The sequence below is a fragment of the Lissotriton vulgaris genome, chromosome 9 (assembly GCF_964263255.1).
Source record: "Lissotriton vulgaris chromosome 9, aLisVul1.2, whole genome shotgun sequence".
Lineage (NCBI taxonomy): Eukaryota > Metazoa > Chordata > Amphibia > Caudata > Salamandridae > Lissotriton > Lissotriton vulgaris.
This window is the reverse complement of record NC_141697.1, coordinates 140353134-140379133: the sequence shown is the minus strand read 5'-3', so window position 1 is coordinate 140379133 and position 26000 is coordinate 140353134. Positions and strand designations below refer to the sequence as shown.

The 26000-nt window shown below is 44.2% G+C and overlaps 1 protein-coding gene across 2 annotated transcripts in view; it reads right to left on the bottom strand.

Moving 5' to 3' along the window:
• VPS39 (VPS39 subunit of HOPS complex) overlaps positions 1-26000 on the bottom strand; it is a 389790-nt gene that overhangs the window by 91751 nt on the left and 272039 nt on the right. For both annotated transcript variants that reach the window (XM_086937216.1, XM_086937217.1), the window contains exons 17-18: positions 23463-23561; positions 17906-18020 (exon numbers count right to left, since the gene is read on the bottom strand). In XM_086937216.1, coding sequence (XP_086793342.1) covers positions 17906-18020; positions 23463-23561 — 214 coding nt within the window. The remainder of the gene's footprint in view (positions 1-17905; positions 18021-23462; positions 23562-26000) is intronic.

Below are 26000 nucleotides of genomic sequence, written 5' to 3'. Positions count from 1 at the left end.
TTGGGTCAATGTAGATCTTCTTTTGTAGAGGATCAGGTTGGAAAAGGTATTCTTCTTGGGGAACCTTTGCCGGCGCCGATTTTTTCGGTTCCGGGTGTGGTTGCTGCTTGTCTTTTGCCTTAGGACTTGTTATTGAGTTCTTTGGCGTAGATTTCAGCACCGAAGGTATTGCTTTCAAAGTCGTAGGCTGTTTCGAGGGCTTGAGCACATCGGAATCAGGCCATGTCTGTTTCGGTACCGAAGATATTGGCTTCGGAGTAGAAGTTGGTCTCGTTGGCCTCGAGGCGTAAGACGCTGGCTTCATAGTTTTGTCCTTAGAAGTCGACGGTTTCGGAGCCGGGACTTCTTTCGGTTTCGGTGCCGAGGGAGCTGGTGGGATCTGCATGTGGGGCTTGCTCGGTAAGGAGCTACCGAAAGGCTTGAGTATTTTCTTCGGAGCCGGGCTCAAAGGCGGGGCTTTCGAAGTGTTTTTTCGGTTACGACTGAGTCTTGATCTTTGCCTTCGATTTAGGTGCTGGGCAGGGGCAGTTGTCCTTATGCGCGGCCCCAATGGTATGGAGTCAACGGCGTCGTCTGCCCTAGATACGATTTGGAGATCGTCTGAATCTTCTTCTGGGACGAGCTGAACTTCTTCGTCGAAGATATACACCTATTCCGGAGCCGATCTCTGCATGTCGTTTCGACGGGCCCTCCGATCTCTAATGGTCTTCTTGGATCGAAAGGATGCACGGGCTGTACAGCTGGATTCGTTGTGTTCTGGCGATAAGCACAGGTTACAGACCTTGTGATGGTCACTGCGTGGAAACTTTGCTCCACACTCTGGACATCTTTTGAATGGCATCCTTTCCATGAGTTGGAGGCCTCACGGCGTTGATAGGCCCAATGGCCCGCGTCGACAACCGGAATCGAACAGATGAAGTCGAGTCAATGTTTGTCGATATCGGAAGTTGTTTGTAAAGTTTGTTCCCATCAAACTACCATTAAAGGTAGATTTCGAACCGGAGCGGAAAAGTTACATCCGAACCCAGTGGCGGAAAAAAACAATCTGAGGATGGAGCCGATGCCCATGCGCACTATCGTCCAAGGGAGGAGTCACCTATCTCGGGACTACAAAGACTTTTTCCAAGACGACAACAACATGCAATCATCAGAGCCCAACACCAGGTGGCGATCTAATGCAAAGTGTAGAATCTGCAGCTCATATGCCTCGAACATGCTCTACCCAAGATGGTTCAGCTTCTTGGATTCCCTTTCCGGTGGAGCGGTAGGAAATGCGCTCTCTGAAGTGGAGGCTTGAACCACCAAGCTCTGAGGGTGGGGTGTTGGGAGAGGAAAGTAGGATCGCCTGGAGCCGGGCGGTGACATCGGGCAATCATCCTATCCACGGGCGCCCCCGTGTTGGGCCTGGACCATGTGCCCAAAAGGACGTCGGTAAGGGCCTTCAAACAGCAGCAGGGGCTCCGAAGAGCTCACTGCTGGGGGAACCACCTATGTCAGGGGGTTAGTCCTGACCAACACCGTAGGAAGCTCGAGGTTGAGGGCCTCGGCCACCCTATGCAACAGCACTGCGTATGACGCACTCTCCTCCGTAGCCACGGTAAGAGGAGACAACATGCCAAGGTCAGATGATGTGTCAAGACCACTGGCATCCCCCAGTTACTCTCTTCAGTCCTGCTCAGATTCCATCTGATCAGTGAAAGGGTCACCTGACCCCTCCCTGTCCTCCTCCACATCCTCAGGTTGCCAATCTGGCCATAAAAGGGCGCCAGGAGTGAACAGGGGCACAAAAACCTCACTCAGCGCCGGTCCGGCTCCGGGTCCACATCGTGATGGAGGCCGGGGTCACCACTGGCCAGGGACATGCCCGGGGTCGGGTGCGGTGTCGGAGAAAGCGGCACCGGTGGGGGTGTAATAAGTAAGCCTGGGTGTAGTAGGGCTACGCGGAGCGCCACGTAGCTGAGAAAAAAATCTGTGGCGCTCCGCTACGCCAACTGCCCTATTTACAATTAATACAACTTTTTTAAAACGCCTTTAAAATAAATAAACAGAACCTTACCTTAAGCTGCGGCTGCCCGCCCGCGCATGCTCAGTTTTCACTGAGAATGCGATGAAGAAGAGGGGGGCTGCCCAGGGACGCCGCAGCTTAAGGTAAGGTTCTGTTTATTTATTTTAAAGGCGTTTTTGAAAAGTTGTATTAATTGTAAATAGGGTGGGTGGGAGGCGGGGGCTGGCAAGCTCCGCTCTGCCGCGGAGTGTGCAGAGATTTGCCTACCCCGCGGAACGCAGAGTAGGCAAATCTGCACACACTCCGCGGGCAGAGCAGAGCTCTCCGCCCACAGTTACCAATAATGCCTGCATCCACTGTAGCCATAGCCAGAGTGGCGGAGAAGGCCTAGGCCCTCCAATCGAGTCCATGGGGCCCGAAGGCACGCCAGCGGGTTTGGGCCGCCCAAAGATGACATGCATCGCCTCGTAATACTTACGAAGTTGGGCGGGAGTCGCTCCGGGTCCCGGGAAGTAAGGGAAGCCCAAGGTCGACTCTTCGGGCTCCGTTACGCAGAGCCGCGGGAGGGGCGCCGCACGCATCCCTCGTCGTGTCAATCGACCGATGGGGAGAAGTCGAAGAGCGGCGATGCTTCTTCGACTTCATTTTGTGCTTCGACTTACCGGACCCAGAGTGCAAAGACTTCGATGACTTGGACGAGTGGTGATGGCTCCTCGACCTCTCTCGCGACCGGGACCTTGAACAGTGCAGAGTCGACTGCTGGTGCTCAAGCAGCTTTCGGGACTGTTCCCGCAAAGCCTTCGGCGGCATCGACCGGCAGTCTGAGCACGACTTGGGGTCGTGGTCGCGCTCCAGGCAAAAGAGGCACACGCTGTGCGGATTCGTAACCAACATCATTTGGTTACAGGCAGCGCATGCCTTGAAGCCGGGCATCCCTCGAGTATCAGGAGTTGATGGACTCAAAAAATTAAGTCGACAAAAGTTGATAAAAAGTCAGTCAAAAAATGACTGGAGGTACCGCTCTCTACGGATCTGCGCTGGTTCGCGCGGAAAAAGAAAGAACTGACGTCAGCGCGCTAGTGTGGCATCTACGTAGCGACGGCAACGTCATTCCGGCGACCATGACACCAATGACGGACGCGGAGCCGACCGACGCCACCCTGCGATGCGCAGAGGTACTGCTGACGGAAAAACTTTCCGGATCCAGTCTGACGCCAGGGGGAAATTCTAAGGTAAGGAATCATTTTCACTAACATATAAAATAGCTCACACAGATTCACATTATTTCTGGAGACCCAACTAAACACTGCACAGATATGGAACAAATGAATGGTAACATTTGTAATTTTCACACTACCAGCAATAAGTCTCATTCAGCAGATATATCTGGCATCACCCCCAGTTTTCATTTCATTTTATCAACTTGTTGATGACTGATTGAAGAAGAGAGTTAACAACTATTGCATCACATTTGCAAACTATTAATCTACCTATAGAAGCTTAATATTTTGTCCCATTTACTTTTACACACAAACTCCATAGATGGCATAGCCTTCTCTTTTAATAGCAATACTTATAAGAAGCCCAAAAACCAAATGGAGCTTGCTTCATGCCAACTATGTAGAATACCACTGGCTACAGCAGTTCACAACAAGCATTGGAAATGCAATAGGTCTCACATTTGCTGGAGCTATTGGCATTGTAAATGGCAATGTTTTGTACTTTGCAATAGGTCTTGTATTCGTTGGAGCTATTCACATTGTAAATGGCAATGTTTTTTATTTATCCTTGGTGTTTTATATAGCGTGAACTTAACAGCCTCAGTTGTGAACTTCAATTTATCAAAGTTTAGTGAGCCCTGAAATTTGCACAAGTAAAGTGCTAACAGTATAAATATTGGCACTGTTTAATAAACGAAGCCACTGCAATACAAGAGCAAAGGTGACCGGGTGACTGCTTCTGGGTTGACGGAGTTGCTTACAGTCACTGCCCGTTAAAGCTAGCAGGCCCGCTACCTATGAGTTTATCAAACTTATTGCTATGTTTTCATATGTTATGCTATGTTATGCTATGCAATGCTATGTTTTGTTGCGTTGTGTTATGCTATGCTATGTTTTGTTATGCTATGCTTTGTTTGGTTATGCTATGCTATGCTTTGTTTTGTTATGCTATGCTTTGTTATGCTATGCTATGTTTTGGTATGCTATGCTATCTTTTGTTTTGCTATGCTATGTTTTGTTTTGTTATGCTATGCTATGTTTTGCTATCCTATGCTTTCATTTGTTATGCTATGCTGTGTTTTGTTATGCTATGCTGTGCTATGCTATGCTTTGTTTTGCTATCCTATGGTTTGTTTCGTTATGCTATGCTATGTCTTGCTATCCTATGCCATGATGTGTTATTCTATGCTATGTTTTGATATGCTATGCTATGTTTTGTTATGCTATGCAATGCTAAACTATGTTTTGTTGTGTTTGGTATGCTATGCTATGTTTTGCTATGATAGGTTTTGTTTTGCAATGCTATGTTTTGTTGTGTTGTGCTTTGTTATCCTATGCTATCTTTTGTTGTGTTTAGCTATATTTTGTTATGCTATGTGTTGTTGTGTTTTGTTTTGCTATGTTTTGTTATGCTATGTTTTGTTATGCTATGCAATGCTATACTATGATTTGTTGTGTTTGGTATGCTATGCTATGTTTTGCTATGATAGGTTTTGTTTTGCAATGCTATGTTTTGTTGTGTTGTGCTTTGTTATCCTATGCTATGTTTTGTTGTGTTTAGCTATATTTTGTTATGCTATGTGTTGTTGTGTTTTGTTATGCTATGCTATGTTTTGTTATGCTATGATGTTTTGTTTTGCTATCCTATGCTTTGTTATGCTATGCTTTGTTGTGTTTTGTTATACTATGGTTTGTTATGCTATGCTATGTTTTGTTGTGTTTTGTTATGCTATGCTGTCTTTTGCTATGCTATATGTTTTGTTTTGTTATACCATGCATTGCTATGCTATTTGTTGTTATGCTATGCTATGTTTTGTTGAGTTTTGTTATGCTATGCTATGCTATGTTTTGTTGTATTTTGCTATGTTTTGTTATGCTATGTTTCTTATGCTGTGGTTTGTTTTGTTATGTTATGCTATGTTTTATTATGTTATGCTAGGCTTTATTATGTTATGTTAGGCTTTATTATGTTATGCTAGGCTTTGTTCTGCTATTTTTTGCTGTGTTTTGTTATGCTATGTTTTGTTATGCTATGCTATGTTTTGTTGTGTTGTGCTTTGTTATCCTATGCTATGTTTTGTTGTGTTTAGCTATATTTTGTTATGCTATGTGTTGTTGTGTTTTGTTATGCTATGCTATGTTTTGTTATGCTATGATGTTTTGTTTTGCTATCCTATGCTTTGTTTTGTTATGCTATGCTTTGTTGTGTTTTGTTATGCTATGGTTTGTTATGCTATGCTTTGTTTTGTTATGCTATGCTATGTTTTGTTGTGTTTTGTTATGCTATGCTGTCTTTTGCTATGCTATATGTTTTGTTTTGTTATACCATGCTTTGCTATGCTATGTGTTGTTATGCTATGCTATGTTTTGTTGAGTTTTGTTATGCTATGCTATGCTATGTTTTGTTGTATTTTGCTATGTTTTGTTATGCTATGTTTCTTATGCTGTGGTTTGTTATGTTATGCTATGTTTTATTATGTTATGCTAGGCTTTATTATGTTATGCTAGGCTTTATTATGTTATGCTAGGCTTTGTTCTGCTACTTTTTGCTGTGTTTTGTTATGCTATGTTTTGTTATGCTATGCTATGTTTTGTTGTGTTTTTTCATGCTATGCTATGTTTTGTTATGATAACGTCCACTATGCCTACTGTATGGTAGAACGCAAAGAAGGCATTGACTAAAAAGAGTAAGTGTACATCAACAAATGCAGTCTGCCATGATGCCGAATATTGGTCAGGATCATGCCAGCTGCCCTCAGAATGTGCTCATGTAACTTGGTGAATTGGAAGCACTGTGCCATTTGTAATTCACATACTACAACATGCACATGCTCTGCTGATCTGTAAACTTGAAATGGAAGAAATATATAGATCTGCCTGGCTTTTAATTGGCCTGTGTTAGGAAACTTCCCAAAAAATGTTGTGCATTTTTTCTAGAAATGTTGCAGAAGCGGACTCTCTAGGGAGTGATATGATTGTTTGGTGAGAAATTAAGTGTTCAGCCTTGTCAACCAAAACACCCATTCTGAGGCATGCATTTGAGTCTCACCTGTGCTCAAAATCAGGTACAGAGAAAAGGCTTGGTGCATGGAGTGCCTGTTAATGGGTGCAGTTATTTCTGATGTGTCTCCCACAGCCTAAAGTGTTGAATATTGCCAATATCTAACCAACCACCACTGTCACGCTCACCTTCTTTTTGGGGGCTAAGCCCGACAGCGCATATGAAAGACTGGAATGCCTGGTGGGGTTTGCACTGTGCCTGCCCAAGAGAGATCCATCTCTGTTATGTCCTCTACCAGAGTTTAAGCATGCAGGCGTAAGGGGAGTGTGCATACATCGTAAAGTAAGATTGTACTACTGAATAGCAATACCCACAATATAGTGCTATACGAATATTGAGGACAGAATATCTAGGGACAAAATATCGAAAGGTAAGTGCATATTGGGAAGTGATTCCATCACTTACCTGTAATCATCATTACCTTGAGTCCTAGTGCTCCCCATCGCATTCCTGAACACTTGAGGTGCCCCGCCTCCAGGCAAGGCAATCTGGTCGACACCAAATACTTTTTTTCATTACTGTTTATACCTCATGCAAAAATGTAATATGAATTTGCATCAGGAATTTAGAAAAAAGCAATGAAGTAATTGTTCTGATTTTCTTTACGGTTTAATTAAAAATCAATAAGGTGCTTACATTGGTGTATTTTGTTTATGCTTGGGTATATCCTCCAGTGTTCAGGACTGGGACGGGGACGGGGAGCATGGGTGAACGGGTAATGATTCCATTGCTTGGCAGTAATCTTCATTATCCTGAGTCCTAGGGCTCCCTGTTCAAGACCTACAACCCGCCATTTCAGGGTATATTGCCAATGCAAATTAGCTTTGTGACAACAGGACACCTGTAAGGGAAGGGGAGGTTCTTGAGGTTTGTTTTCATTAGTATAGTAGAAAGACTGTCGGGTGTCTTTCAGCGACAGCTCCTCCGCTAAGACGGAGGAGAGTCACCCCACAGCTCTGTGAGCAGTGTAAAAAGGAAAACTAAAACCATAATAACTAACGTTATTATCGTTTTAGTTTTTCTTCCTGCTCGGATGCGGGCGGGCGGGTGGGCTGGGCTGACCAGTGCAGGGGGCATGGGGAGGAGTGTAAGGCACAATCTAAAGTGGGCATGGTGGTTTGGCTGGCTCAAGAGGGCCGGTCAAACAGTCATGTGCACTTTGCATCTTCTCCAACAGATTGCATTACACACCCTGGTGAGGACCATGCAAAGTCTCCAAGCCCCTGTCTAAGCACCAATCCACGGTGTTCAGGCCAATCCCAACGATGCTTAAGGCAGAATCGTTGTGATTGGACAGGGGATTATGGGAGGCTGGGAACTTCCTGTTGTGGCACGGAGGAGACGGAGCAGAGGTGGCAGCACCCAGGTAAGTCTGTTTAATTCTTTTTTTTTGTATTCCCCCGATCCGCTCTCCCCACCCCCGTCAGACCACCCACGCTTAGTAGTGGCCACTACTGGTGTCTTGCTTCTTTTTTGAAAACTTGAAGGAACTGGCTGTCGAAGGCCTGGTACCTCAAGTGTTCAGGAATGGGATGGAGAGTATGGATGAAGGGATAATGTAGATATACTATTCGTAAGTCCACATCTAGGTACCTTGAAAATATATATATATTTTTTTTTTTTTCCTGTAGGTTCATGTATGTGAAGTTAGGTCTATAAAATTAGACCTACTTTCCTGTCAGTATTTCATTTTCAATATACTGTCCCATCGATATTTATGATTCATTATTCAGGGAACACACCATAAAGGAACTGCAGGCCTCAAAACAATGGGGAGTGAAAGCGGTCAGAAATTACAAATCTACTCTTACACACTAGGCTTGGTTCCACTAAGGTTAAAGGTTTAAGCCACACCAACTTAAATCAGTTACAGAAATCAACAAACAATAAAAAAAAAAAGAGTCCACTTCAATAGGCTTAATTGGTCACATAAAGTTTCAGATGCAGCCAAATGTGAAAACAACGAAATGGAACTTAACTAACATTTAAATGAGTGAAGCATTACAAAGCTGGTTACACATATCTCCATCACGGGATGTCTACATGGCCCTTGTGAAACCGTTTATAGCAGGGCAAGATTTTGTAATGTTAGAGAACAAACTAATTAAAATTCCAAACACTCACACTGGGAAAACCTGGACATGCCTTCAAGCGAGGGAAGGCAGGAAGCACGCAAAAAAGCTATTTGGGAAATCCTACTATTACCCCAACGACTTCTAGCGAAATTCCAGTCATTCGCCGCTAGCAAAAGGCGCGCATAGAAACGCACAGTAGTCTCCGACCGTTCCTGGGTGACAAAAGATGTTTGTAAACACTTCTCATTTGCTGGTGGTTTTCCGTCTCCAGCTTTATCTGTACAAGTGTCAGCATGAGTCACTCGCAAAATAGGTTTCCGCTTTACTACACAAAGCATACAGTGAGTAATGCTCTGATGCTGCGCGTCATTTCCGACCAGCCTCCTGTTAAATATATGTACAGTGTGTCCTCTAAAGGCTTCACTGAAAAGGGAACTCCACGAGCTATTTCAAAAGTGTATCCATACTCGATTGATGTTAACAAATACACCTACATTTCATCGTTCACTTAAAACGGTCTCTGTTCCCGTCCCTGTCTTTCCTCCTCTGGAAGCCCGCAGTGAAAGAGGAAATGTACCGATGGCAACCGGACTTCCTCCTTGTCCAGTTCCAATGTGTGTGAAAATTAATATCGCTGCCAGCGATGAGTGGTATGATAAGGTTGTGCAATTAAAATAAACAAGAAACCTTGCTGGCAGCTATGACTCGATATTGATGCGTTTCAAACACATTGTGTTACTTTTTTTGTTAAGTTTAAGTTTATTAGAGAAAGCGTACAGACACAACAATGAATAAACGTATATGTCATTAAAAAGCAATACATAGCAAAAGTTACATAAAGCATTCTTAGAGAAAAGTGATATGCGAACAGAGTAATAAAGAAGCATTTAAAATGCAATAGGTTTCGCCCTCGTTTAAGTTAAAGCAGTTCGGTTTGTAATTAGGTGGCTTTTTAGATTCGCTTGTATTAGTGTTTCTCAAACCTTCATGTACATAACATGTATCCGTTATTTGGTTTGTGCAGGACTGCACATGTAAATCGGAGTACCTGGATATCTTAAAGCCGGCGGAAGTCTCTTTCCGGTGTTCCACCGTCCCCCTCTTGTTTTGGGCTGGGGCATTTGGAGAGACTCGTTTTACCGTTTAAGGAGAACTTTCATTGTGTTCCGGAAGGAGCAGTGCTGCAGAACCCCCGTAAACCGCAGAAAATTAACGACCTGGGAGTGCACCGGGATCTGACCGATTAGGAGGAGTCAGACGATCCCGTTGTTAACTCAGGTACGTGATTGTAACGGATAGCGGGGTGAGAGGTGTGCAAATCACGAAGCGCGGAGGGTATTGACAGCCTCACTGGTTTCGGAACCACTGATTGTGAAGTTATTGTGCTATGTCGTCAGACACAGTAAAAGAGCGGGAACTGGCAGCATTAGCTATGTTCAAGGATGTACCAACAACGCATAACAAACAAGGAAGTACCAACACGAACACACATGATACAAACACGACGCTAAGGGACAAATTCAGATTGCTAAAAAAACAAGCACTAACGAGTGGCGGCAAAGGCGGAAAGTAACCTTCCCTCATCCCTATGTGTACAGGCTCCTGCCTGCCCTCCGTAAAGCGCACCGCAGAACTCGCATTAGTATTACAGCCACCATGCTGCTACTGCTGAAATTGACCCTGTTACAGCCGCACTTCTGCTTCTGGGTAACGTTCGTATTGTGCATGTATGCTGGACAGGTCAGGTAAAGAAACACAAGGAAACAAGGTCAATTTGCGATTCGGGGGCGTGTTTTTCGCCCTCTCCCCTTCCCATTGGCTGGAAGGTAAAATTCCAGCCAATGGGAAGAGGAGAGGGCGGTACTTAAAAAAAGACCCAGAAACGCCCCCGAATCGTGTTTTCACGGGGAAAGCGTGATTGACAACGCTTTCTTCCAATGGCTAGCCTCCATTTATGGAGCTAGCCAATGGAAGAAGGGGCGGATTCAAGTCCCCCATAATGTAAACAATAGCTTTCGCCTGGGCGGAGCCCTGCTTCGCAGTGCTACGGCCAGGTCGAAACCTAAAAACCTCTAAAACCCCTAGGAGAGGCAACAAAGCAGCTCCAATGGGGTGAAAAAATAAACAAGAGAAAGGGCTGTGAGGTGTTCTGTACTCTGCTGATGATGTAACCACTGCATCATCAATAAAATGCTGACAATGGAATGGAGAGACAGACAGTTTCCAGTTGGAGATATCACGAAGAGCGGACCTTTGAGCAGCTTCTAGTGTGGATGAGGTCTCAGTTTTTTGTGAACCTAATAAAAGGGTTTTGGACTTTTGCTGCTGTTGTAAAAGACTCAGTTGGATCCTAACAGATTGCTTATACCCTATCACCAATGTCGAATACAACTGCACAAAAGCAATTTTGGCTGCAGAGATGCCACACACTTGCAAGAAAAACATACACCTTAGTACCCACAGCATCAACCTACAGAAATCATGCCCTGGTGTGTCAAAAAAATTCAAACCAAGGGCAGAGAGGAAACTACAAACAAAAAGCCAGAAAACGTCACTTGCTGGTTTTAACGCTATATTAAACTATTTAATTATGTTTTGCTAAATTTCATGGAAGTTAATAAAACGAAATTACTAATAGTCAAGCAAGATACGGCAAACCACTTTTTTTACTATTTTAACACCAAGTCATGCCTCCTACATAACTGCTACGCAACATACCAAAAGCAAAAGAGTGGCCAGGAAAGAAAATGTCTCTGCGATACATTTTTGGGTCACAATTGTCTCCTGTATGTGAAAATGACACAAAATGGCATAATGCAAAATTGAGAAGTTTTGCCTATTTCGCGTAATGCAGAATTCCGGAATTTCGCCAACGGAATTTCAATTTTGCCTAGGCTTAGCTTACTTAACACCCTTGTTAAATTCTTAACTCACATACAAACTTTTACGTTTATGGGACTTGCCAAGAGGTGCCTGTTAAATGCCAACAGATTGTCTCTCCAATTAGCCAATTTTGGACCAATAACATATTCAACCACGTTTTGAGCCAACGCGTAGAAACTGCAAACAAAAAATGAATTTTGTAATACTCAGTCGGCGCCCGGGAGGCACAGCTCTCAGTCTCTGCCGTTAGTTACCATGATAGAGGCAATTACGATGTGGCATTACACACCACTAAGAAAAGTCGTGGACAAGAACTCGAGTGACAGTCAGATCTAAATTTAAGGGAAGCACTAACCAACAAGCATTGCCAATGTCAATCATTTTGATTCATCTCTACTGAGAAGGTTTTCAGCAAGCATAACTAACATGCAAAATAAGGGCAGCACGAACAGGTAAAAGGCAGGTTGTGATAGCAGCAGCTCAAGATTGTACAGAAATAGTTTATAAAAAGCCGAATGCGTACAATTTGGGCAGCACAGGAATGGCAGGCAGAAGTGCACACTTATTCAGACACAGTCAAGTGCGAACTCCCCTTGCATACAAAGCATAATAAATGCCTATGATGTGGAACTGCCGGCATCCACAGAGAGAGGGAAAAGAGAAGGAAAATAAGGAAAAGAGAGTGGAGGGTAGGAAAATAAAGCAAAGAATGAAAAGAAATAGTAAGTAATAAAAAGTGAATTAAAAAAAGAGACAGAAGCAGCATTGTCAGTGCAATATCTTGGTCAATGAGCATCTCTGAGTTCTCATGCCAGATGGTCTAGAAGCGGGTAAACACATAAGACAAGACTGTATGGCGAGCAATTATACATTTTTTCTGCAAAAGTAGAAATAAAAATCAAATAGAGGAAGCAATTATCCACAGTATTGTGTGTTGTTAATGGAACTTTCTCAAAAGGCACCATGTTCACTTACGAAAGCATTCCTTTTATGTAATCAGTTCAGCGGGCCACCTTTATCGTAGTTTTTTTTTGTTAGACAAAAGTCTACCTTTGACATATTATCTACATCTGGAGTTTAGCGTCTACTTCTACAGCCGTACTATGAATGTTGTGTTCAGTTCTGGAATACTATTTGGGACAGTATGTATATAAGCGAGTGAGAGTAGATTGATGGGGCAAACAGGAGGTGATAGCCAGGTAAAAGAGGTGGATAGGCAAAGGAATAGTAAATATGGCAGATGAGCGAGACTGCAGTTATTTAGCACATAATAAAAAAATGTTATTCTGAGGTGATGGGATACGAATACCCGCTGCAGAATGGATGGCGACTACCTAGTAAACAAAGAACGATATGCTTGCATTACACAAATGCCACCTGTAGAGCGATTATAGAATTCATGGTTGATTTTCGCCAACCATAAGCTATCGAAAGAAAAAAAACACACACTGAATGCTTTGCTCACCCAAGTGCCATGCCACAAGTTGAAGCAAACTGGAGAAATGAATCTGTTATTCATCAACAACAAAAATCGGATTGCGAGGGGGGGGGGGGGTTTAGTGTGCTCTCTCTTGCTAGCAGAAGAATCATGTATAACAATGACTCTTCCTGAGGCATGATTGCCAGTTGCACATAAGAATGTTTTTGCAGAGGGACTGTTCCGCAGTATTTCTCGACACCTGGGTCAAATTTTTAATTTCAATTCAAGTCTCCTTTTCTAAATGTCCCATTTCCCTTACCGAACCGCACATCTACTTTCCAAATGCCTTCAAATAACAGCAGAATGCTGAATCAGGCCAATGGAAATAACTTGGCAAACCAAAAAAAAATTCTAAATCAACATTCAATTCCAAAGCATTTTAAAGGGAGAACCCTTCACTCCTTGGCTCCACTGTTAACCCACACTGCCCTATTCCATTGTAATCCAACTCCAATTGTACTCTTACCCATCCTCTACCACATGCCCTCACCACCAAACCACTCTTTGAACCCATTCACATCTTACACTTGTGAAAATATTTCCCATTCCTCCATGAGCAAGCTCAAAAGTAACCTATTTCTCAAGACAAGGTCAGCATTTTCAGTGAACATGTTTAACTGGCAGCACTGCAGCAAGTTGCAGTGACTTTCTTTCACATACAAAAAACGTCTTGAAATATAAAATTAGAATCCCAGATATTATACCAAGAGCTGAAAATTATATAATATGATCCTTCTTCATGAATATAACAATGAAATCAGCTAACAAGACAAAGAAAGTAGCAGCCCACATACATACAAGCAATACATATACACATACACCTGGTAGACTGCTGTAGTGTTCATTCAATATATAAAATTAGCCTGACATATTAGACATTTTTACAACTAGAAATCTTTCAGGACATTTTTATCTACCAAACTGTATACTAATTCAGTATCATTGTTTGTGACCATAAATGTTTAAGTAGTTATTAGTAACAGAGGGCATAGATTTGTCCATAGACTCCAACACATAAGTAAAGGAGTGGTAATCCCACTACTTAACTGCTCTCCCACTGCTGCAGAGTTATAATGTTGGAGTACTAACTGGACCAATGATCCAGTAGTCCCGTATTTTATCATGTAAATACCATTAATGTTTCCTGCCGGCAAAGACCTGCTGGAAACAAAATGGACGCAGAAAACGTGTAGTATCATTCGCAATAAAGTTATTCCTAGCGGATATGTAAAACCTGCTTAAGAACCTGATACAGATCAAGTCTTAAAGAGGGGGGGCAGCCACAGAAACCAGTAAATACCAAGGCCGCAGGACGATGTATGCTCAGGTGCGGTTAAAACAGCCTATTCTAAACTTGGGCCACAGAAATTATATATGACTTGAGGACTATGCATTGTTTGCACAAAAATCTGCACCCGCTATTTCGTTTTTAGGTTCTCTTTTTTATTATGACTTGGGAGTTATAATCTGAACAGGGGTGTGCTCTGGGGTTGGTATACCTGGTTGGGTGATTATTTAATCTGGCAGTTTTCCTCTAGCAGATTTACCTGGCGACATTCAGGGGAAAATAGTGGGTGCAGATTTTTGTGCAAACAATGACATAACCATGACTTGACCTCTAAAGTGGCAGATATTGCGTGTCAGAAATAACCAGGACCACTGGCATAATGCGATTCTGCGGCCAGGGCATTTTTCACTTAATACTGATGTGCAGCATTTGCCAAATGCTACATAATTAGCAGATTTCCACAAAAAAATTGTTTCTAGCACAAGTGTACCAAATGTTACTAAAAATGCACTGACGTATGCTTATTGCTGTGCAGAGGAAGGCACTCATTAAAAGTTGACTGTTCATCTTTCAGTTGCATATTGCTGAATTTTGGTGGTAAACTAGTATTGATAAAGTAAAACTTTTGTACCGTGTTGTTAACATGTTTAAAAATAACAATAATACTGAACTGAAACTATCACAAAATGTACCTCATTGGTCACATACTTTGCATTTTCTTGCAGCATAATTTAGTCCTCCCTTGCTGCATTATTCCAGTGGCTCTCAACCTGTACGAATGACCACGACAATATATGTGACCAGTTTCTTGTAAATTATTATTTACTACATTTTAGGAACAATCTTATTCAGCTATCGAAAGAGATTGTGCGCTGTCTCTTCCCGCTCCTGCATGTGATAGACATAACATTGCTGTGCGGGATGTTTTAATAAATACACACCCTTTCATGCTACTTGTAGCTATTCGCAATGGGTTCCCTTGTGTCCCCCTCACTCACAGAGCTGTCTTGGCTGGCACAGCCCTGCTGCCAGCACTCTTGCACTTGGAACCATAGTCCTGCTCGCAACCTAGAGTGTAAAGATTCCCTGCCTTAGCAGTTGCACTGCCTTGCTGCCCGAGCTCAGTCTCCCCTCACTACCTGGATCCCTGGCCCTGCATTTTACACCGGTGTGCGTGCCTTAACCATCATTCCACAGTCCCTATGTAACTTTATCCAGCACTCTTCCAATGTTCGTGCATCTCTCGGGAGCATAAGGCAAGCTCTGAATTTCCTCCCGTCCTGACTGTCGAATCTTCTTTTTCTCCCTACCTTTCATGTCCAGACCCCATCCAGGCCCGCTGTGCCATGCTCTCACCTCGCAGTCGATGAGGCTCTCGGCCAGCGGGTCTCCGTGCCGCAGCCTCGGAATGGGGCGGGTCTGGAACGGGTAAGGTCGAAACTGGCTTTGGCTCCAGCCGGGAACCTGAGACTCGAGCTCTAAATTATCGGTGCTCCAGTTCCTTCGCCTCCCAAATCAGCTCCGGCCCCTTCCTCCTTCCCGGCCCCTTCCTCCTTCCCGGCCCCGGCCTCCGCCATCGCAGGCTCTTCTGACAGCTCCCGCCGGTTCCGGGGACCGGAGAGGCCGAAGCCGCTCCTCGGGCTGGAGCTAGGCACACTGACAGCGGCGGCGGCTGCATGAACACCAGGAGTCTGACCAGGCACAGACAAAACATGTGGAGAGAAAGGACCGCCCGGCAGACAGGACTGCTGTAGTGCCCTCCCGCGGACCGGCGGGGTAGTACAAGGTTTCATACCAGATACGGCTACGTATAGAGAGAGCTCCTGCAAGTCTGCATCCAAACAGGGAGTAAATACAATACTACATGCACACACTGCCAGCCTAAAGGTACGCGAATCTCTATAGAGTGCAGTGCTCTTTGGAAAGGTCGATGTGTGAACTTTAGAAAAGGTCGTGTAATAGGAATAAACCATTTCTACATTGAGGAATAAACAATTTCTACACAGTTCTAACTTCAGTGCTCAAGCTTTCGCTTTTCATAAATCTCTGTCTCGATTGATCTAACAGTACTCCAGAATTTGCACAAACACACACGGTTCAGCGAGCAAGTCATAATTTAACGCAAATAAAAACAAGTCAGGTCCCGGGCCGGCCAGCCAATCACAGCGCGGCCCGGGAATGACGTCACGGGGGTGTCCCGGGCTGGCAGCCAATCACAGCGCGGCCCAGGACAAAGGGGCGGGGCTTAAAAAAGTCCGAGAAACGCCCCCGAATCGCGTTTTCAGGGGAAAGCGTGATTGACAGCCTCTGTCTCCCAATGGCTAGTGTCCATTTATGGAGCTAGCCAATGGGAAACAGAGGCGGTCCGAACATCCTTACTGTTAACAAAAGTTTTCGATCTGGGCGGGGCACTGCGTGCCCTCGCCAGGTCGAAACCTAAAAATACAGAACACTACACCATAAAGAACTGGGTATTGCTATGTCAAATCATAACAAGCACCGCCTCTTCCCGACCTGCTCCACCGCCGAGGAAACAGGATACTGAATCCCGCCCCTCCAGGACTCCCTGACCTGCCCCATGGTTGCTAAGGCAATATTTCTGAAAATATTGTCGTGCTACCGTAAGGCAGGTCATGGAGTCCTCGAGAGGCGGAATCCAGAGCAGACAAATCTGCTAAACAGGAGCTTTTTCCAATGGCAGGCCTCCGTTTCAAGAGGCCTGCCAATGGAAAAAAGGGGCGTGGTTTCACGACATACTGAATTCTTCTCCTCACAATATCTCTCTGCCTGCAGCAGGGCATGCCCTGCATTGCAGGGCATGCCCTGCAATGCAGGCTTCGACCTAAAAACTACTCTTGTTCATTAAATGAATGCCTGCCAATAAGCCTCAAGGAGACTGAGCTCGAAATGCGTGGCCTCTAGTGGAGAATTCATAATCGATTGCATCTTCTTAAAATTTATCTTATTCTTTACTCTGCACCATAACTCAAGCCATTAATGCTTTTGTACTTTATCATAGCGGACAGCAGCTGCTCTCAAGGTGTTCTTGCACTATTACCTTAAATATGAGGACTACAAGTGTGCTATCTGGAAATACTGAAACCTATCAGAATTTAAAAGACATCCAAATGGTTGCAAGACAGAGTATATAAAACATGGGACAATAATGCAGCTGAGACTGAAGATTAGAAAAATATAAGTGAATACCAAAGGTTCTATCATCAATATCCTTGTAATAGCAGTTATGGAGGAAACTGGAGTTTGTCTGTGGCTGAATTACCAGTGGTGTCTTTAAACTGCACTTCCTTGCCCACTCACATTTTGTCTGGTAAAACCTATTTGCACGAGTGCAGGGGAAACAGCCAAGATAAACATATTGAAATCCATGCAGAAATCCATTTTCACTACCATTTCCTTTTTTGAGGGTTACAAGTTGCCACCCCTCTGGATTTTAACCCCAGGGAAATATCAATACCTGTAGAACCAGTAGCTTACCCAGAGGGAAATATCGTGCCCATTTTTTGTGCACTCCTAGTCAGTCACACAGATAAAAACCAGTATGTCCAAAAGAACGCGAAAGTTATACACTTAAGTGTCAAGTACACCAATGAAGGATAAAGATGTCGAATGGAGGACAATCAAGCTTAACGGTTATCAAATTCGGAGTCTGTACGTATTAGTGAAACAAGACTAGAGACAAAGTGAATATAATGACTGCCATATTACTGCTAATTTAAATACGACAGAATTTGGCCAATTTAATTGAGCTATGAATGTAAAGGTTGCAAGAGTAATACAAAGGGATTCCGAAAGTTAATTATTTTGAATCAGAGCTACCCTCTCTTTCCTCTCTTCCCTCTACCCCCACAATCTAGGGCACTCAAGTTGCATACCATTAGATGACTTAATATATTCCTTCATCAACATCTGCACCTTCTCACAGTAAAGCTTGATCAGGCAATTATGGAACTCCGGGCCAGTCTCTTCCCAGATATGAATGATGTGCTCCTGAAAGGAAATACGAAAAGACAAGAAAAATTACTCTCATCACCTCATTGTTCTCAGATCACGACCATGATACTGTGATATGTCCCAACACACTGGCTTTAAAATCTTTGTTAGAAATGGGGGTTTCTAGTTGGCAGTCTGTATGCACCCTGTCCAAATAGGGAACCAGACTCTAGTCAGGGTAAGAGGATCCCACAACTAAGAAAACCCTGCTACCCCCCTTGGTAGCTTGGCACAAGCTACCAAGGGGCAGAGGCAATATGTAAAGCATTTGTATATAAACACAAAGTAACAGTGAAAACACTAAAAATTGAGTCCACACCAGTTTATACCAATAGCCAATATTTAGCTGAACAAAACAAGACCAACACAACAAAAATCCAACATACACCAGTAAAGATATCACTCTTCAAAGGTTAAGCAAATGTAGTCAACGCAACTCTATGGATGCGTCACTTTTAGCACAAAGTCCCTGGAATAAGTCAAAATTCAAAGACGAAAACAGGCGCTGGTGAGGTGAGGCGCTGGAAAAACAAATTGATGCATCTGTTCCTTACTCCCAGGGAAGGTGATGCGTTGGTTCCTTTCTCCCAGAAGAGGTGATGTGTCGATCTCTAGACACACAGCTTTGGTTCCTTACTGCTGGGCAACATTGATGAAGAGACAGCGAAGTAAGATGCGTCCAAAATCCAGACACACTGTCGATGCAGCGAAGTAGGCGCTGCGTCGATTTCACAGCTGCAAGGTAGGGACTGCTTCGGAGTGGGACAGGTGACGCAGTGCTTGGGCTGTGGTGATTTTTCAGCTGCACTGGAAATGGCACCACTTGGCAAGTCAGAGCTCTCAGCAGAAGTGCCCAGGCACTGGTAGGTGAAGTATTTGATGGCCCTGAGACCTCTTACAGAAGGAGAGCACACACAACCCCTTGGAGACCCTTGGAAGCAGGCTGTAGAAAGGAAAGTCAAGTCCTTTCACTCCCAGGGCAGAAGCAGCAGGCACAGCATCCAGCTCATTTTCCTGGCAGAATGTCCTTTAGTCCAGAAGTATTCGGATTTGAGAGTGTCAGAGGTCCAATACGTATTTGCCTTTCTGCCTTTGAAGTAGGCATGTATCAAAGGAATGTCTTTCTAGTGCGCAAGACCATGCCTTTCCCTGACCTGGTTCCAGACACACAACGTGGGGTGGAGACCGCTTTGTGAGAGGACAGGCACAACCCTACTCAGGTATCAGTGAGAACTCCTCCCACCACTCTAGCTGATGGCCCATCAGCAAGGCCGGACTGGTAATACAGGGCACTGGACAATCCCCCGGGAAGCCAGAAGGGGTGGGGGCTGATTTCTTTACAGGGGGCCGGTTTTGTTACTGGGTCCGCCGACTTTTTAAAAATCGCCCCCAGCAACAAAATCAGAAGGTCGTCCTGCTTCCAGGCCTGTGTCTGACGTCTCTGCACGTCGTGGAGCACTTCATGTTAGCACCTCGTCTGACTGCCAATCTCTTAGCTGGCAGATTGCATCAGTCTTACTTGGGCTCAGTTCGCGGCTGGCAGTGTTGTGCAACTTTCACAATATACCGCGGCGGCAATATCTGACGTCAGGTCGCAAGGCCTCAGTGTCATTGGCCACGGCCAGTGCGAGCGGGAGTACGCGGCATAGTTTACAGTTGCTCCGCCTTCGTAATGGCCTCGGTCACATCGCAGTGGCGCTCAGTTTGAAGAAAACTCTCACGGCGAGAGCATTATACTTGTGAAAAGTGGTAGTGGTAATACTGAAATATGCAACACATCTGAATCGTTCATATAGTTTATTGAGGTCTGAATGCTTGAAGGATTAAGATCAATGTTAGCGTTTTGGGACAACGTTTTTAACTAAAAAGTTTATTTCCCCGTGCTGCCCGAAAACCTTACTAGCCGATCGATCTGGGCACCCTTCAATAGATATGCGCTGATTGGCTAGCAGCAGACTTGCCAAGGACCGATCAGCTGTAAAGTCCAGGCTCCTATCTCTGAGAAGCAGGCTGTTAGAAGCGGGAATGGAACACAGACGAAGTGATGAAAGGGAACGCTCTTCCAATCCGATGCTGTGTAATATTTGGTATCCCGGAACACCGGGTACCTGCTAGTGTCCAGACATGGACCATCCTCACTGTACTACAGACGGAGCCTCGACCACCTGGGGCGTCATAGTGAGGTGCAGGTGAGTGGCTGCTCTATTGCAGTGGGAGAGCATAGCTGAACACCGCTGCCCGGGATGATGGCTCTTTCAGCAATTAAATTACGGCATAACAAGTGGCAAGTGTTTCTTTATGAGGTCAAATACTGCAGCTCAGCTGTCTCTTTCACTTACTTATGATGCAGGTGCCGTAGCCGGTGGACTGGGTTGGGTCAGGCGAGGCGGACTGAAGCACACATACAGACTGCCCGCCCGCCCGCAGGCTATATTATTTAAAAATTCACTGACACACTGCACCGGCCAGTGTGGGCGACTCAGGACTCACTGGTCTGCGACACAAGTCAGCCAGCTGCAGAAACTGACAGCTATAATGTGTGACTAATGCATTTCAGGGCGGTGATGCGGACAACCACACTAAAATGCATTAGACTAACACCTGATGCATGGTACTTGGCAAGACTCCACCTACTGTCCCCAGCACCACCTCTGGTTCCCCGAGAGAGGGGCCGGTAATGAGGGCTGATAGAGCCAGAAGTAAGTGACCAATGTGAACAGGGTGTGACTATGAAAGAAGCTGGAGGAGTCGTAAAGTGGGGGGCTCCACTGCTGAGGCTGTCTCAGAGGGAAGAGCAGTCAAGGTGGGACAATTAAAACAAGAGAACTTGGGGCAGCATACAGGCCTGTAGGGCTGCGGGGGAATCCCGAAGTGCTCCATAGAAATAGGCATAACCGCCTAATGAGCACGCTAAAGCTGTGTGGGGCCTAGGAGCACTGAAGTGTCCTGAGGGTGCCCATGCAAGGCATGTATATAAATTACCAACAGTTTCCTGACTACACCGCTCTCCAGTTGTGTTTGTTAGTTATTGGCTGTCTATGCTTTTATTATTAGTTTTAAATCCTTCACTTCTTCAAGGTGCTGTGGGCATATTCTATTCTCTCTAAGGGTCTGTCACTGTGAAAGGGGTCAGGCGTAAGCCGCGTAAACACAAACCACAAGTTGCTGTTTGCTTTTTGCCTGAACTTCTTGTATTGCCCTGCTTCACTTTAATGTTTTATTTAGAATTAATATTTCCCATAAGCATTATGATACACTTTTGTTGACTGTATTTATTTGTGAACTTTTTATAGCGCTGTGCTGGAAGCTAAAAGGCATCTGGGCACTTTTCAGTTCATTTCAGAAATGAAATCCTGGGAATTTAACAAACCATTGGTCTGCATAGCTTTAGAGCGCTCCACTAACTATAGCCGCTATCATACAAGCTGCAATTGTCAGTATTTTCAGACCATGCTATTCTTTTTATATGCTATCCTGGTGAGACCACTAGAGCAGTGGGTGGGTTGCTTGGTGCAATCACAGTCTCACACAGAGCCACTTACAGATGGAATTTACCAGCAGCACTAGTGCAGCAGTTTAAGATCTTAGATAGTCTGGTTGCTCAAATAGGTGTAATTTCTGATATTTATATGTTTCCCTCATGTTCATTGCTGGATTTTTGCTCACAAGAAAGTGTCACTCAGTCATTGAATGTCGCTCATAATTACACTGAATTTATGAAAATGTCACACTAACAATCTTAAACCTTGGCAGCTATGAACAGTGCAGTGTGCACTCCTGCCTCTGCGGAGAAAAAGCACAACTGCCATTGGTGAGGTGACCTCTCACTCACGAATGGCAGTGGTACTTTTTACCCGCACAGACAGACAGAGGTGCTGTGGTGCAGTAGTTGGGTTGAATTTAGTAGTGTGTGTGCCTCGCACAAACACTAATAAATTCAACCCAAGTTACCATACCAGTCCACCCAACTACTGCACTGTGCGTGCGCAGGGACAGGGTGCCCTGCGGCTAGTGCATGCAGGCCGCGGCCCACGCACACTTCCTTTCGGCGCCACACCCACAGTGACCAGGCAGACACTGAGGCACCTGACCGGCCTTAATTGTAGGCATAATGACTGGACAACCTGGTGCTCTTTAAGGTCATCATCTACTATTTACTGTGCTTTAAAAGTTAATACAATTAGATTTGTAATGGAAAATGTGCTGTAAAATGCACCATTTTGGTCTGTCTTTTTCCAAAATTTTCTAGGGGGTGAACCCTCCCAAACCCCCCTGATAGTGGTCGGGCTCGCTCGCTCGTTACGCACCGGATGGGGGCTGCTCTGGAAAAATTTGCCAGGGCTGCTTTCCATCCCCAGTCCGGCCCTGCCCATCAGGATATGCAAGGCACACCTCAGATCCCTTTTTTTTACTGTCTAGTGTGAATGCACAAGAGCCCAACTGTCATCCAGACATGGATTCTACAAATAGGAAGGGGCACAGAATGGTTAAGCAAGAAAATGCCCACTTTCGAAAAGTGGCATTTCAAACGTGCAATTTAAAAACCAACTTCACCAAAAGATGTACTTTTAAATTGTGAGTTTAGAGACCCCAAAACTTCAAATCTGCATCTGTTCATAATGGGAAATTACACGTCTTTCAAGGCAATACCTGTGATACCCTATGGATGAGATAGTCCTTGCAATATGAAAAACAAAATGATCAGTATTTCACTATTAGATCATGTAAAACACAACAGTACATATCCTAACTTTTAAGTCCACTGCACCCTGCCCATGGGGTTGCCTTGGGCCTACCTTAGGGGTGACTTGCGTGTAGCAAAAGGGAAGGTTTGGGCCTGGCAAGTGGGTACAATTGGCATTTAAAAATGTCAGTTCAAAACTGCACACACATACACCGTAGTGGCAGGCCAAGGCATGTTTGCAAGGCTACTCATTTGGGTAGCGCAATCCCTGCTGCAGGCCCACTAGTAGCAATTGATTTACAGGGCCTGGGCACACCGGGGGCATTTTACTATGGACTTACTTGTAAATCAAATATGCCAATCATGGATACACCAAACGCAATCCCAATTTACAAGGGGAGCACTTGCACTTTAGCCCTGGTCAGCAGTGGTATAGGGCCAAGAGTCTTAAAACCAGTAAAAACGTAATGTAGCACACCGTCAAAACAGGTGGTGAGGTGCAAAAAGACAGACGGCATCACTCCAAGAGATGACCGTTCTAACAATCTTATGGGCTCACTGGCTAAACATTAAATATCTTAACATTACTATATTCAATTAATGACACAGATAAAGAGGTCTGTACATGCAAAGAAAGTCAAACCAAACAAGTCACAATTGAAATGGAAAGAAAGTCACCCCAAACAAGTCACAATTTAAAACTTTTCATTGTAAACTATCTAAAACATATTAGGAAATAGAATATAGGCACTCACCAAGTATGGAATAGCTAGTGGTGTGAAGTTCTCCATCAAGAAATTAAGTACCTCTTTGCGTGGTAGAACTTCCACCTCGGGGAGATCTTCCGTAAATATCTGCCAAAGACAAATAACAGTGCAACCTTGACGCTTCTAGATAAATGTCCTGAAGGAAACAGTTAAGTAAGAACTATGGATTCCCATTTAGCTACCCTTGTCCTAAATGAGGAAGGACACTGTAATAACATTTTCTACTGGGATAGAATAAAATAAATGTAATACTAATAAATCAACATATGCTTGTCAAACCACTGCTGTATATAGTGGATACAAATCTTTACTTCATACACATTATGAAGTACACTTATGAGTGTCTTCTGAATACAAACAAGTGCAAAGCAAGCACTGGCAATGTGCCACGAAAAAAAGAATGGGCGAAGATGCATTGTGGCTTTCAAATTTTAAGTCAAACCAATTGAAACCGGTAATTTTTTTAATCTGTTTTCAATAGATAAGATTGTGGAAAGTTTCAACCACAAGTAGCTAAAACCCCAGTTTACATACAAAACCACTATTTTTGTATGATTTTCTGACTTGAGGCTAACAAATTGCTCAAGGCTTTACACAAGCAATGAGGTACTGTGAATATTGGTTCTTGTAGGCTAGCATTCGCAGAAAAAAGCGCAAATGATGTTCCAATTCTTTGACCAGATGCCATAAAATACCAACAAAAAAACAAGTTACTTACCTTCGGTAACACCTTACCTGGTAAAGACTATCTAGCCGCAGAATTCTTACCTTAGGTGTCACACTGGATCCTGACATTTTTCAGCAGTACCCTTGCGCGTCGGTAGGTTGCATCGTTCAGCTTAACATCAGCGTTGTCCGAGCCGGAAATGACAGATGCATTACCCATATAGGCACCACCCAGCCTGCTAACGCCAGTTATTTTTGCGACTCTCCATGCCAGGAGTGATTAGCTACAATGAGAGCTGACATGCTAACACCCTGAGATGGGTGCCCCTTGAAGTGCAATCGACTTGTAGGGAAGGGTGGATGGAACGGTCAGTAAGGTAATCTGCAGCTAGATAGAGCCTCTACCAAATAAGGCGTTACTGGTGGTAAGTAACTTGTTAATTTAAAAGAGAAGTCTAGCTGCAGATTCCTTACCTTAGAATAGATGCCCAAGCAACACCGGAGGCGGGGCTGCAAACCCAGTATAAACCAAAAAGTGCACGAGACTGGCCAGACAGTAATGTTTGGTAAATGTATGCAAAAATGCACACTTTGCTGCCTGACAGATGTCCAGGACAGGGAATCTGTGTGTTAATGCAGTGGTAGCAGCTTTAGCGCTGGTGGAATGAGCACACAAACTCTTGGCCAATGAGTAGAAGATCTTTATGCAGAGCACTATCCATCTTGAGATAGTCCATTTCTGCAGAGCCTTCACTGTCTTAGATCCTATGTATCCTATGTTGATCGTCCACCTAGAATTCTTTTGTGCAATCAAGGTAGAACGCAAATTTATTTTTAGGCCCAGACGGTAGTCTCTCCTCCTCTTTGGTGAGATGAGGTGGAGCAAAGAATGTAGGCAGGGTGATGTTCTGGTCTACACTGAAGGGAGGCACAACCATTGGAAGGAAGGAGGCAGGTGTCCTGAGGACCAGCTTATTTGGGTAGAAGGTGGTATAGGGAGGGTGAACCGCGAGTGCCTGCAGTTCATTGACCATCCGGTTCGATGTTATGGCCACTACAAAGGCTGTTTTGATGGCCTGGGATGCGCATGCATATGTATGTTGTGATGACTGTGCACTATTCGGGGGATGTCCTGCTTACATGGTTTCTTCAATTAGCCATCTGTTTGACAGAGACAGGCCTCCCTGCTCCGCTTGTACTTCAGCCGCATTAATAAATCATGCGCATCCCAGGCCGTGTCACTTTTATACTAGTATCCTCTAAAAGAACACAGACCTCGGTGGCTCCCTTGTACACACCTACATCGAGCATACCGTAATACTCTAAGGTTTCCTTTTCAAGAGGAAATTGATTCCACTTTGAAAGAATACAGACATCGGTGGCTCTAATGTAAACACTTCCTTTGAGCAGACTCATACTCTAAGGTTTTTTAATTAAGAACATATTGACTCCATTCAAATTGATGAAACAAAGCTCACGGAACGAAAGACGATATTTTCATAATAACGTGAAGCCTTGAACAAAAATCAATTGACGTGAGAAAACGGTCCTGATGAAGGTGTAAATACCAAATACCGAAACGCTGCTTCGACAATTAGTTTTTTCTGTTTTAAAATATCTATGTGAATTGTCACATGTTTTAATTTTAATTGTTATTTTATGGTACTTTTGTGAAGAATAATGTATTGTATTGACTAAATTGTGCAACTTTTATGATATAATTCTACTGATCTTTATCTTATTGTTTTCATTGGCTAAGATTATGCAATGTTAGTTGTGGCACTAGTGGTATCTTGAGTGATTAGTGGATGCTTAAATCTGTTCTTGTGCTTGAAACCATAACTGGTTGGTAAAACTACA